Here is a 12,502-nt window from a genome sequence, read left to right on the forward strand (position 1 = left end):
CTTTAAAAATATTTGGAAACTCTGTGCGTGGGCAGGAGTATCTACTCATGGGTATATTCCATGTGGGCCTCTGGCTTGGTGTGACAGTCGATCTCCTCGGGTACAGTTTTCCCCAAGGAACGTTCCTTCTGCCTCTCGCGGTGGTGGACGAAGGGTATCCGACAAAGGGAGCCCGGGGTCGGGAAACCAGAAGTCCACCTTCTCACCAGACCTTCAGGTTGGCCTGCTGTCTGTTGGCCTCCACCTTCCTCCATACCTGGTGTCTCCGATTCCTGAGCGGGGCCGAGCCTCCGCGGGGCCAGTTGGCTTCTCCACGATAACCGCCCCTGGAGGCATGTAGGTTTGAAGTCACTCTGCTCTGCGAAATCACTTCCCATTCTCCCGTCCACTGGCCGTGTTCATATTAACTCCATATTAGAGGGGCACCTGGGTGGCTCAGTTGGTTAAGTGTCCGACCCTTGGATTTGGCTGTGGTCATGACTGCAGTTTCATGGGTTCGAGCCCCACGTCTGGCTCTGTGCTGACAATGCGGGGCCTGCTTGGGATTCTCTCTCTCCCTCCCTCTGCCTATCCCTCCCCTACTCACACCATCTAAAGTAGATAAACTTTAATAAATAAACTAACTCCATATTAGAAATATACTCCTAAAATAAATAAAAAACGTTGAAAAAAAAATTAAAAAAAAAAAAAAAAGGGGCGCCTGGGTGGCGCAGTCGGTTAAGCATCCGACTTCAGCCAGGTCACGATCTCGCGGTCCGTGAGTTCGAGCCCCGCGTCAGGCTCTGGGCTGATGGCTCGGAGCCTGGAGCCTGTTTCCGATTCTGTGTCTCCCTCTCTCTCTGCCCCTCCCCCGTTCATGCTCTGTCTCTCTCTGTCCCAAAAATAAATAAAAAACGTTGAAAAAAAAATTAAAAAAAAAAAAAAAAGAAATATACTCCTAAAACTATGGACTATCAGCTTGAATTTATATTTCCTATTCCCATTATTTGGCATTAGCTTGTGAAAGAAAAGGACAAAAATGTTACTTTTCCATGTTGAAATCAAAATTTTCTCCCTCCCTCCTTTCTCCCCCTCCCCCTCTCTTCCATTTTTGGAAAAAGAAAGCAAATATTGTTATTCATGTTTTATCCCCGAGGAATCTAAAGCCTCAACAAGTTTAAGAAACAAGCCCAAAGTCCTATCACAGGCTCTTTTTTTTTTTTTTTAATTTTTTATGTGTATTTTTGAGAGAGAGTGAGCACACAGGGTGGGAGGGGCAGAGAGAGAAAGGGGGAGACACAGAATCTGAAGCAGGCACCAGGCTCCCCCCCCGCCGTCAGCGCAGAGCCCAACGCGAGGCTCAAACCCACGAACCACAAGATCATGACCTGAGCCGAAGTCAGACACTCAACTTGACTGAGCCACCCAGGTGCCTCATCATCACAAGCTCTTTAAATGACAGAGCCAGAATCGAACACCAGATGTGCTTGACCCCAAAGCCACCGTTCCATCCACTACCTGTAGCTGGGCAAAAAGAACCCCGAAATACTCTAAAAAGTGCAGTTTTTTCCTCTCATTACAAACAAAACAAACAAAACATCTGAGCTGTCTGGTGCATGTGTAGGCAAGCGATGCAGAGGAAACCCCAAATAAATCTTAGGAAAATTTACTGTTGCAGTGGGACGAGTGTTGAAATATCTCTTGCCTACTAGCTCACTTGACCTTTCAAGGTTCCTTCTTGCCCTTCTAATTCCGCAGGGAGGTTTTTTGTTGTGGTGGTGGTTTTAATTCTTCTCTAGAATCTGATAACTAACAGCAGGCAGTCCGATGTTGATATCTCTGCCACCGTCATTTTCCTGATTCGGTTTTTCCTTCCAAAAGCTCTCACACACGCTCGGTTGCTGGGATGTATTTCTGGCCGCGCTGTTTTTATTTACAACGTTGTGTGTGTGTGAATGCTCTGGGGCACCCAGGGGAAACCTCCACAGACTTTCCTGATGAGCAGATGTCGCCCTTTCTACGTAACAACCACCTAATCGCCACTTCCCCTCGCCAAGAAATGGGAAAGGCATTTTGCGTTTGGAAAACCGAGCTCTGCCACGTGAAGCGGCTCACGAAGGGCTGTCTCCCCCAAAGTCCACATGAGCTTTCCCCATCTTTGTTTGTTTTTCTTAAAGATAAAAACCGCACGGCCATGCTTGTAGTTAGGTCCGGTTGCATAACGAGGAGGTCTCACTTAGGCCATTTCAACTTCATTATACATAAGTTGTGTTGTAAGTAATCTTTGAAATGGGGTAAGATGTGCAGCCAGTGTTTATTTTTTTATACTTTGGAATATTCCGTCGTTTATTTTAAATCGTGACTTCTGCTGGATGGGTGTTTGACCTGCAAAATAATGCCGTCTTCAGGAGCTCTCGAAAAGCAAGAGGGTACAGTGAAGTCTCAGACCTCCTCGCCTCGAGCAGAGCGATGGTGTTAGGTATGCAATTAAGAAAAAAAGCCAAGGGGAAGTTAATTCTGGGCTGAGCAGGTATTTAGAGGAAGCATGGCCATCCCGAAGCTTAGATCTCCCGACAGGGCTCTGTAGCCTTTTGAAAGCATTATCAAATCACTGTGTTATTTAATTTTGTAACAAGGCAGATGACAGGTTATTTTTGGCTCCACTAAATGGACAACCCCAAGCTCTTGCAATGCTCAGAAAGATCAGAATGCCCAAGTAGGATGTCTTGGATGAAGAGAGAGAGAGATTGTAAGGGTTGTATCCGTGTGCGTGAACTTTGAAATGCCATCAAAGTTCTCAGCGGCTGTATGTTAGGTGCGCCATTTACATAGAAACAGACAAATAGAACCGTACGTTTAAATGTGGCGTTGCCCCGAAGATATATCAAAAACACATGTCTCCCCTCCATTCCAACTTTCTTATGATTCACTTGAGTTTCAGATCATCTAGGGCACTGTTGTTCCTCTTAGTTTTCCATAGGACAGTTTCAAGTAATATAGTAAGTAAACTGTAAAATTTTAATGAATACCCTAGTAAGCAGTTTTCTTTCTGGTTGTTAGGAACTTGGACTCTCTTAAACCATGGAAAACAAGAGTTTTATGGAACATCAAGGTAGATCCTCTACTTCTGTTAGAAATAATCATCATCATGAATTTGTACACCATGGGTTTCTCTTGTCATGTAAAATTACAGTTCAGTTGGAAATGTTGGGAGATTACGTCTAATTGTAGGAAAACTCTGAACACTGCCACATGTTATTCATAGCAGTAAATCTCACACACACACACACACACAGATATATGTAACAAAATATGCTGAGGAAAGATTCAAAGTAACCTATATCGATTGGACAGGTACAGGTAGGCAAATGCGTCCTTTGCAGGGGACGGGACCCTGAATTATTTCATTCAGGTCTGATTCGGGAGCGTCCCAGCTGCTACTGTCCTTTATAAAGGAAGCCCACTTATTATGCTTTTGAAGTAAGATTGTCTACCACAGCTGGACTGCACATGAGGAAGGTTGCAGGGAGAAAGGCAGTGTTGCTGTACCCAGCTGGGCCTCAGAACGTTCTCTTACCAGATCAGTTGTGTGTGCATGTTTAATACATTATCTGAGAAGTTTTTAATGGACTTAGTACAATCCTTATAAATTTTGTTAAATTGCTGTCTTACTAAAATGTGATGGAAAAAATACATCTAAGCGTACCGGATTTTTCTGAGAAGGTCTTGTCTAATCTGGTTGAAGGTTCTGACCGTTTGACAAAGGTAGGAATTTGCTTTAGGACCTAGAGAATGCCTCATCTCCCAAATCTGTGGTTTCCGACCTTGTATTCAATACAACATACAGATGATAGGCTCACACGTGTGGTATAGAAAGGCCACAGGCGATGTGCACTTCCCAGGCGGGAGACCATATTTAACTGCCTTTCTCTTCCACCTAGAAAGCATGTCCAAATGCAAATTATTGAGACCATTTGGATAGCAATAACCTTGAATCTCATTTCTCTTATGGTTACACAGAACCAGTTTTGTTTTGTTTTGTTTTTTAGTTTTATTTATTTTTGAGAGAGAGGGATAGAGGGAGCCAGGAGTGAGGGAGGACCGGAGAGAGAGGGAGAGAATCCTAAGCAAGTTCTGTGCTGTCGGGTCAGAGGCCCAACATGGGACCCTGACCCATGAACTGTGAGATCATGACTGGAGCCAAAATCAAGTGTTGGATGCTTAACCAACTGAGCCACCCAGGCTCAGGAATAGTTCTGGGTGTTTCTTAATGATAGTTTGACCTTGATAGTCAAGGAAAAAGAGCAAAACATCCCGGGCTGTATTCTTGAGACTTGCAGATTCACTGCCCCCAGCTTAATTCTTGGCCTCTGAATGAACATACTGATTTTGGAAGTGGTAAAGGGAAGTTCTCTAGGAGCCCAGCGGGGGAGGGGGGTTGGGGGATAGGGGAGGATGGGGTAGGGGGAAGGGAAGGGAAAAGTAAGGAGGCCCGAGAAACTCAGAACAAAGGGGAATGTTTGCCACAAGGGAAGTGTCAGAATTGTACCGTTTTATACGTGGTGTAGAAATTTTGTAAGCATGTGGGTCCATTTACATTATGGACCATGTGGGGTCCATTATTCTGTTGATTGCATTTGCTTGCGTTATGAATCCTGCAAGACAAGGACATACAGTTTTTGCTTTGAAATAATTAAGTGTGAAAAAAATCACGTTTTATATAGGTACCAAGACATTTACCATTTACGAGGCATTTCAGCCCTTCCTAAAAATTCAGGTTTTTCTCCCTGGTCCCTGTGTTTTTATTCTGAACAACTCCCTGTAGCATTTCTCATAGCCCAGATCTGCTGGTGTTGAATGCTTGGTTTTCTTTTTTCTGAAACGTCTTGATTTCCTCTTCATTCTCGAAGGATATTTTTCACTGCATAGAGGATTCTGGATTGACAGGTCGGTTTGTTTTCTCAGCACTTCAAAGATGTCATGCCACTGTTTGTGGTTGCCATGGTATTTGATGAGAAGCGCATGGACATTCAGATCATTCTTTCCTGGTATAGAATGTGCAGTTTTTCACTGCTGGCTTTCAAGATTTTCTCTTTTTTTGTTTGTTTGTTTTTTTGTTTTTTTTCAGCAGTAGGACTATGACATCTCTAGACGTACGCATGCATGGGTGTGTGTCTTCAACCTGTTTGGCTTTTGCTAAACATCTTTAGTGTGTAAATTTATGTTTTTCACTAAATTCGGGATGTTTCAGCCATTTTCACATTTGTTTTCTTCTCCATTCTCTTTCTGTTTGCCTTCTGGAACTCCACATACCATACCTTGGACCTTTTGAGGTTGTCCCCCCGCCTCCTCCCCAGTCCCTGATGTTTTGGTGCCTTTTTTAAAATCACTTTTTCTCTTTAAGTTGGGTAATTCCTGTGCATGTATTCCAATTCACAAATTCTTTCCCACTTCATATCACCATTCTGTTGTTAAACCCATCCAGCAAGTTTTTTTTTTTAATTTGATACGTATATTTTCCAGTTCTTGAATTTCTTTTTTTTTTTAATTTTTTTAATGTTTATTTTTGAGACAGAGACAGAGCATGAGTGGGGGAGGGGCAGAGAGAGAGGGAGACACAGACGCGGGGCTCGAACTCACAGACCGTGAGATCTTGACCTGAGCCGAAGTTGGAAGCTCAACCGACTGAGCCACCCAGGCGCCCCATCCAGTTCTTGACTTTCTATTTCATTCTTTTCACAGTTGCTATTTCTTTTAGGTCTCCTACCTTTTCATTTATTACAAGTGCCTTTTCCCTTACCTCATCGAACACCATCGTAACAGCCGCTTTAACGCGGTGTCTGATACTCACAACCTCTGGAATTGGGGTTGGCATCATTGATGGTCTTTCCCTCGAGAATGGGTCACATTTATACAAGTTCTGTTGCGGAGATCCTGGATCCTGCTTTATTCATCCAAAAAGCGTTGATACTTTTCTTGGAGCAGGCAAGCAACTCGGATGGATGGAATGTGCAAACGGCCTCACAGTCGGCATTGGTCAACCCAACCCTCGTCCAGCCCGTGTGGCCTTTAGCTGGGGTGTTTCGAGTCTGCTCCCCGCATGCCTGGGTGAGGGTTTCCCCGCGATTGGGCAGAGTTAATACACAGAACTTAAGGCTCCTGTCCTCCAGCACTCTCATTTCCAGGATTTCCCCTGAATTTTTCACACCTCTGGTTATCCCTGTTTTGCCCTCCATCTGATCGGGCCGAAGCCTGTCACAGGTTCTCTGTGTGTTCACTTTCCCCACCACGTAGCAACTGTGATGGGCGCTCGGGCCAAAGTCCTGAAAAGCAGGAAAGTTAGCCTGGGTTAGTCCCTCGTTCCAAATGTCAGCTCTCCTCTTAAATCCTGCCCGCCTCTCTTTGCTCTCCAGAACCTGCCAGCGGTTGTTTGCTTCTGTTTTGTCCTGAGTTTATATTCTCTATCTGCAGGGGGTCGGTCTGTTAAGAGCTTGAAACCCCAGACCAGAGACCTCATCTTTCCCGTGGAGGTTTACATTTTGAACGAATGGTGCCATTTCTCTACCTCAGGCGGAGATGGACGTCTTGGAAACTTTTGCTAGAATTGCCTGTTTGCTGTTTGTTTGTCTGTTTAATTCAGATAATTTAGATAGCTTTTAGTACCTATGTGGTCCAGGTGAAGCCAGCCTTCAGATGGGGGACCGCTTGGGCTTCAGCCTCAGCTACCTAATTATAATTTGCAATCATTAGGTTACAATTACCTAGTTATTTATTATTAGCAAATTGTTATAATTGGCAAGTCACGTGAATCCTTGGCTTGTAGCATGAGGGGCCCGGCCAGCCTCAGAGTTCCTTTTCAGGATGCAAAGTTTCTTTCTATCCTTTATGTAAAAGTTCTTTATATCCTGTAGGCCTCTGATCATCTGCTACAAGTAGCTTGAAGTCTCTGAATTAATCCACTTCATAGAATTCAAGTGATTAATTCCATATATTATGTGGTAAAAAAAGGACCTTCTGCTACTGGAACATGTGGTCATGTGCTGTTGATTATATTTTCCCTTTGTATCTCTATCTCAGCTTTCCTTAAAAATACCCAACCCCTAGGGGCGCCTGGGTGGCTCCGTCTGTTGAGTGTCCAACTTCGGCTTGGCTCATGATCTCGTGGTCCGTGAGTTCGAGCCCCACATCAGGCTCTGTGCTGACAGCTCAGAGCCTGGAGCCTGTTTCGGATTCTGTGTCTCCCTTTCTCTCTGGCCCTTCCCTCTCAAGCTCTGTCTCTGTCTCTGTCTCTCTCAAAAATAAATAAACATTAAAAAAAAAATACCCAACCCCTTCTTTCCCTTATACCTCACTTTTTCCTGGGCACAAATCACTAACTGAAAAGAATTATAAATATATATTATACATATATTTTAAGTTTATTTGAGAGAGCAAGCATGCGTGTGAGTGGGGGAGGGGCAGAGAGCGAGCGAGAGAGAGAGAGAAAGGGAGAGAGAATCCCAAGCAGGCTCTGCACTGTCAGCCCAGAGCCCAACATGGGGCTCAATCTCACCAACCGTGAGATCATGACCCAAGCCAGAATCGAGTCAGATGCTTAACCGACTGAGCCACCCAGGCACCCCTGAAAAGAATTATATTCTTAATCTGATGTCACATTTAAAACACACTTTTGTTTGTTTCTTAGGAAAAAATGCTGCAAAGGGTATAAATTTGTTCTTGGACAATGCATCCCAGAAGGTACGTAATGTAAAAGATTATGTCTTCTCACCTTGTTTGTGACTAATCACTAGGTGTCTGTAGAGTTCCGATGTACGTAGAATGTACGTGGATTATCTGCGTGTGATTTCCGTTTTCTTCTGGCGTTGGATTCTTCTAGTGCCAGTTTGGCTACACGTAGCATGCTCCAGCTCCATCGTTACCCGACAGGTACACCTATGTTGAGTAATTCTCCTGTTTCAGGTTTTTTTAAGCTGAAGAAGCTATCATCCCGTCATCAGCATTTCTTTTTTTTTTTTTTTTTAATTTTTTTTTTAATTAATTTATTTATTTTTGGGACAGAGAGAGACAGAGCATGAACGGGGGAGGGGCGGAGAGAGAGGGAGACACAGAATCGGAAACAGGCTCCAGGCTCCGAGCCGTCGGCCCAGAGCCCGACGCGGGGCTCGAACTCACGGACCGCGAGATCGTGACCTGGCTGAAGTCGGACGCTTAACCGACTGCGCCACCCAGGCGCCCCCCCGTCATCAGCATTTCATACACAGAGCACACACGTCCTCCTGACCTCTGTGTTTTCCACATGCTGAACTCAAAGCCCCTCCAGACACTCTGCTCAGCCCAGCACTAAAGGCGTAGAGCAGTGGGAGCAGCAGGTGCCCAGCTCTCAGGGCATACACACCCTCAAGCTGGTGAGATGGGGTATAGGTTGCATGGAGTCAGACCTGAATTTGAATTCCACTTTCCGTATTGCCTTAGTCCATTCCGGCTGCTGTAACAAAAATACCATAGTCTGGTGCCTTACACAGCAAACGCTCATCTCTTAGTTCTGGAGGCTAAGCCAAAGACCAAGGCGCTGGAAAACTCCACGTCGGGTGAGAGCTTCCTGGTTCATTGACTGCCATCTCCTTGCTGTGTCCTTACGCGGCAGAAGGGGCAAGGGAGATTTCTGGGGGTTCTTTTGTAAAAGCATCAATCCCATTGGTGAGGGCTCTACCCTCATGATCTAAGCACCTCCCGAAGGCCCCCACCTCCCAATACCGTCACCTTGGAGGTTAAGATTTCAACATACGAATGTCAAGAGGACACAGACATTCAGTCCACAATACAAATCCTACCTTAGTTTTTGTGGGAAAGTATTTGTACTTGGCTCGTGGTTGTTTTAAGAATATTACCACATGTTAAGTACTTGGAACAGAGGCTGGCTCTCATTAAGTCCTTGATAAATAGCGGTTGCTGCTGTTGTGTTTATTAATAACTGTAATATGTGCGGTGGAGGCATTCGGGGCTACAAGTGTTTGGAGCAGGCGCACAGCACAGAGAACCAGAGCAGTTCGAGGTGGTCTCCAGAAGGAGGGGGAGCCGGCTTACCAAGGAGCCCCGGCTGCCCGGGGCCTACACAAATAGGAGGAAGAGAGCTGCAAAGGATTCCCACGCTGATCCAGGAAACACAAAGCCCTGTCTGGAGAGCGCGAGATCGGTGTGCCTGGGGCTGGGGAGAGGTGGGAGGGTAATGAGAAAGAGGTTTCTTCACTGTCACCCAAGAAGCCAGATCTCTGGAAGAGGGCTTCTGGAAGACCAGAAGCCCAGCCGAGCCAATACATGCTGCATTATCTCCTAGAGAACAGGCTCTTTGTCAGAAATAAATGAATCCCTCCGGTGTATTGCTCTCTTCGGTGAAAGGGTGGAAGAATTCACTAAACCACAGCTGGGGAGAAAGCTGCTTTAGGAAGAGTGGTTAGGAAATCACTTAACGTAACGATGGTGTATGTGGCCTTGGGTCTTCCCGAGACAGACTTGTCTCACTGCCAGCCAATTCTGTGGGTTAGAGCGTGGTGGAAAGCAACAACAAAGGTCCAAATAACTGCATTCTTGTATCAGCCAGCTTGTCCCAGTCCCCAGCTGTGTCCTTTATATTGCAATTGGGCAGATACTAAGAAAATTAAGTTTGGACCCATCACTTTAAGATCTCAGCTAAAGACCTTGCCCAACCTGATTAAAAGCAGGTTACGTGGGCACCACATACTTAGATCTTCTTTAAATGTTAGGTCTTGTGGTTTCAAACATCAGAGCCTACAAGCAGCGCCCCTCACCCTCAAGTGAGTCTGTGACACCTGTGATTAACGTAGCCTCGCCATAACAACACTCTGCTCTGTTGCTTTCACTGGAACATTTAAGCGTTTTAATCTGTGGGAATAAGTCTCTGTGTGTGTGTGTGTCTGTCTTACTAAAGATCTCTTGAGTCATCAAGGTTTCTGTCACCAAGAATGCAAAGTATAAACGTAGAATTTCAGAAAAGATAAGTGTATCAGTTAGGATTCTCCAGAGAAACAGGTTCATTTTAAGGATTTACTTGGAGGCTGGCAAATCAAATGTCTGTACGGTCGACCGGAGACCCAGCAGAAAGTTACAGTTTGAATCAGAAGGTCATCTGCCACCAAAATTCCCTCTTCCGTGGGGGAAGTCTTTTTTTCTAGTAAGGCCGTGAACTGATTGAATGGGCCCATCCACCTTTTGGAGGGCAATCTGCCTTATTCAGAGTCTACTGATTTAAACGTCGATCCCATCTATTAACAAAAAAACGAACAACAACAAAAAAAAACATCTGCACGGAAACATTAAGAGTGTGTTTGACCAAATATCTGGGTACTGTGGCCTACCCACATTTGACACATAAAATGAACCATCACAGGTGGTAAAGAGACTAGAATGTTTAACCAAATCTGCTGAGTAGAAGCTGCAATTTAAAAGTTGTCTCCTATTTGTTGCTCTAAGTCAAAAGTCAACAACCTGTGGGCCAAATCTGACCCACTGCTTGTTTTTGTACATAAAGTTTTATTGAAACACAACCACACTCACGCACTTGAGTATTTATGGCCGCTTCTGCCCTACCACAGCAGAGTTGAGGAATGCTGGCCAACCAGACGTGCTTTGCTACGCCCTGCTGTGTTATTTTGATTGGCCAGAGTGATAGAGTAATCTCATTTGTTCTAGTCCAACGGTTACTAATTGAGCATAAACTGTAGGAAGAGAGTAGTGCCAGTTCCTCTAGGGGACACAGTCCTTGCCAGATACCCAAACAATCGTCACAGCGAAGCCATAAAGGAAGCAGAAGAACAGGGTGAAGCTTTTGCTGTGGGTCAGGCACGGTGCTTCACGCGTCATCCGGGTTTACCTTCAGAAGAGCACCCTGAAGTCGGTATTCTTGTTACCCCTCTTTTACAGGTAAGCAAATTGAGGCTTAAAGGATCCGAGATCACAGAGACAGTAGCAGAGCTGGGAGGGCTGGCTCCAGAACCTGGACCCTCCACCAGGAGGCTGCATGGCCCCTACAGTGGGGCCTGCTACAGGGTGTAGGCATTCAGCAAACAAGGCAGAGCACAAAACATGGGCCGCCTAGAGGCGATTTTCGGCAAGGAAACCCAACCCGTGCCGGAAAAGCAGGCCTGGAATCCCAGTTTGCGGGGGGAAGGGATTTGCAGCAAGGGCAGCTTCCCAGGTCATCGCGAGAATGACATGCTCCTTGTCACACTGACCCCGCCTGCGTCGCGGGCTGACAGACCCACCCATCCCGCCTTCCTGTGTGGCGGGCGAGCAAAGCCGGTACTCCGCATCCAAATTTCGTTTATCTGTCAGCGCCCGGGGAAGAGAGCGCAGTGATTGAGATGCTGGATATAGTCTGGAGGTAAAAATGCAGCCTGAGCGCCCGACTCCCAGCCGGAGTCCCTTCAGAGGCTCATTAGATACGTTTGTAAGGACTGGGCGGAAGAGATGCTTTAATTCTTTTCAAGTTAAGAGGGCATCCACGCCAGTTTGCTCGGAGATCTCCAGCCACTCGACCCCACCCAGCCCCTTCTCGGCACGTGGGGTCCGTCCTGGGCACACACGGCTACAACACACTGGGGGGCCCAGCTCTGCAGCGCCCACACCGTCTCTGTTCCCAGCCCCACTCACACTCCTCCTGCCCCCGCCTGACTGCCAGCCCCTGCCCTCCTCACACTGTGATGCCCACACCCCTCACCAGGCCCGGCCTCTCTTTTAGTGTGCATCCGGAAGGAATCCCCTGTCTCTACCGCAGCTGGCGAAAGAGACAAAACAGGCCCCCAGGTAATGCCGCGGGGGCCCGGCCGTCTAGAACGTCTTTGCTCTCTAGAGGGACAGACACCAGAGGGCGAAGAAGTGACCCGGGGGAGGATCACAGGTGACGTTGGCATTTAAGTGGCCGTGCTGAGCACTAAGTTACCTGTTGTGCTACACAAAGAGTTCGTGCCCTCCCACGCACAGCTGGCCACGCTTCCCAGGTCCCGAGCTGAATGCAGCCCAGAAGGTCTGCTCCAGACCCATTCTGCTCTGGCCCCGCCCCCAGCTGCTGAATGACTGAGGCTGATGTGCACTCACGCTTGTCTCTTTCAGATTACGATGTGTGCGCCGAGGCTCCCTGTGAACAGCAGTGCACGGATAACTTTGGCCGAGTGCTGTGTACCTGTTATCCGGGATACCGGTACGACCGGGAGCGACACCGGAAGCGGGAGAAGCCGTACTGCCTGGGTGCGTTGCCACCACACGTGATCTTCCAGCTCCTGGGGGGATGATTCTGTCCTCTGCTGGACACTCTTCGTGGGTGGGACCAGCCCCCAGGAGCCACTTTGATCTTTGTTTCTTCCCTTGTGTCCCGATACCCAGATGGAGGTGTGTTAGTACCAAAGCTAGCGGGCACGGGCTTTCGTTGTGGTAGTTTTTTTAAATTTTTTTTTAAATGTTTGTTTGTTTGTTTGTTTATTTATTTATTTATTTATTTATTTATTTATTT

General features: G+C 46.6%; 1 protein-coding gene across 2 annotated transcripts in view; it reads left to right on the top strand.

Moving 5' to 3' along the window:
• The window catches only part of CCBE1 (collagen and calcium binding EGF domains 1), a 232,388-nt gene that overhangs the window by 187,818 nt on the left and 32,068 nt on the right, over positions 1-12,502 (top strand). For both annotated transcript variants that reach the window (XM_058691925.1, XM_058691924.1), the window contains exons 3-4: positions 7,664-7,716; positions 12,106-12,240. In XM_058691925.1, the coding sequence (XP_058547908.1) occupies positions 7,664-7,716; positions 12,106-12,240 (188 nt within the window). The remainder of the gene's footprint in view (positions 1-7,663; positions 7,717-12,105; positions 12,241-12,502) is intronic.

Source organism: Neofelis nebulosa, chromosome 11 (genome assembly GCF_028018385.1).
Source record: "Neofelis nebulosa isolate mNeoNeb1 chromosome 11, mNeoNeb1.pri, whole genome shotgun sequence".
In the NCBI taxonomy this organism is placed as follows: Eukaryota; Metazoa; Chordata; class Mammalia; order Carnivora; family Felidae; genus Neofelis; species Neofelis nebulosa.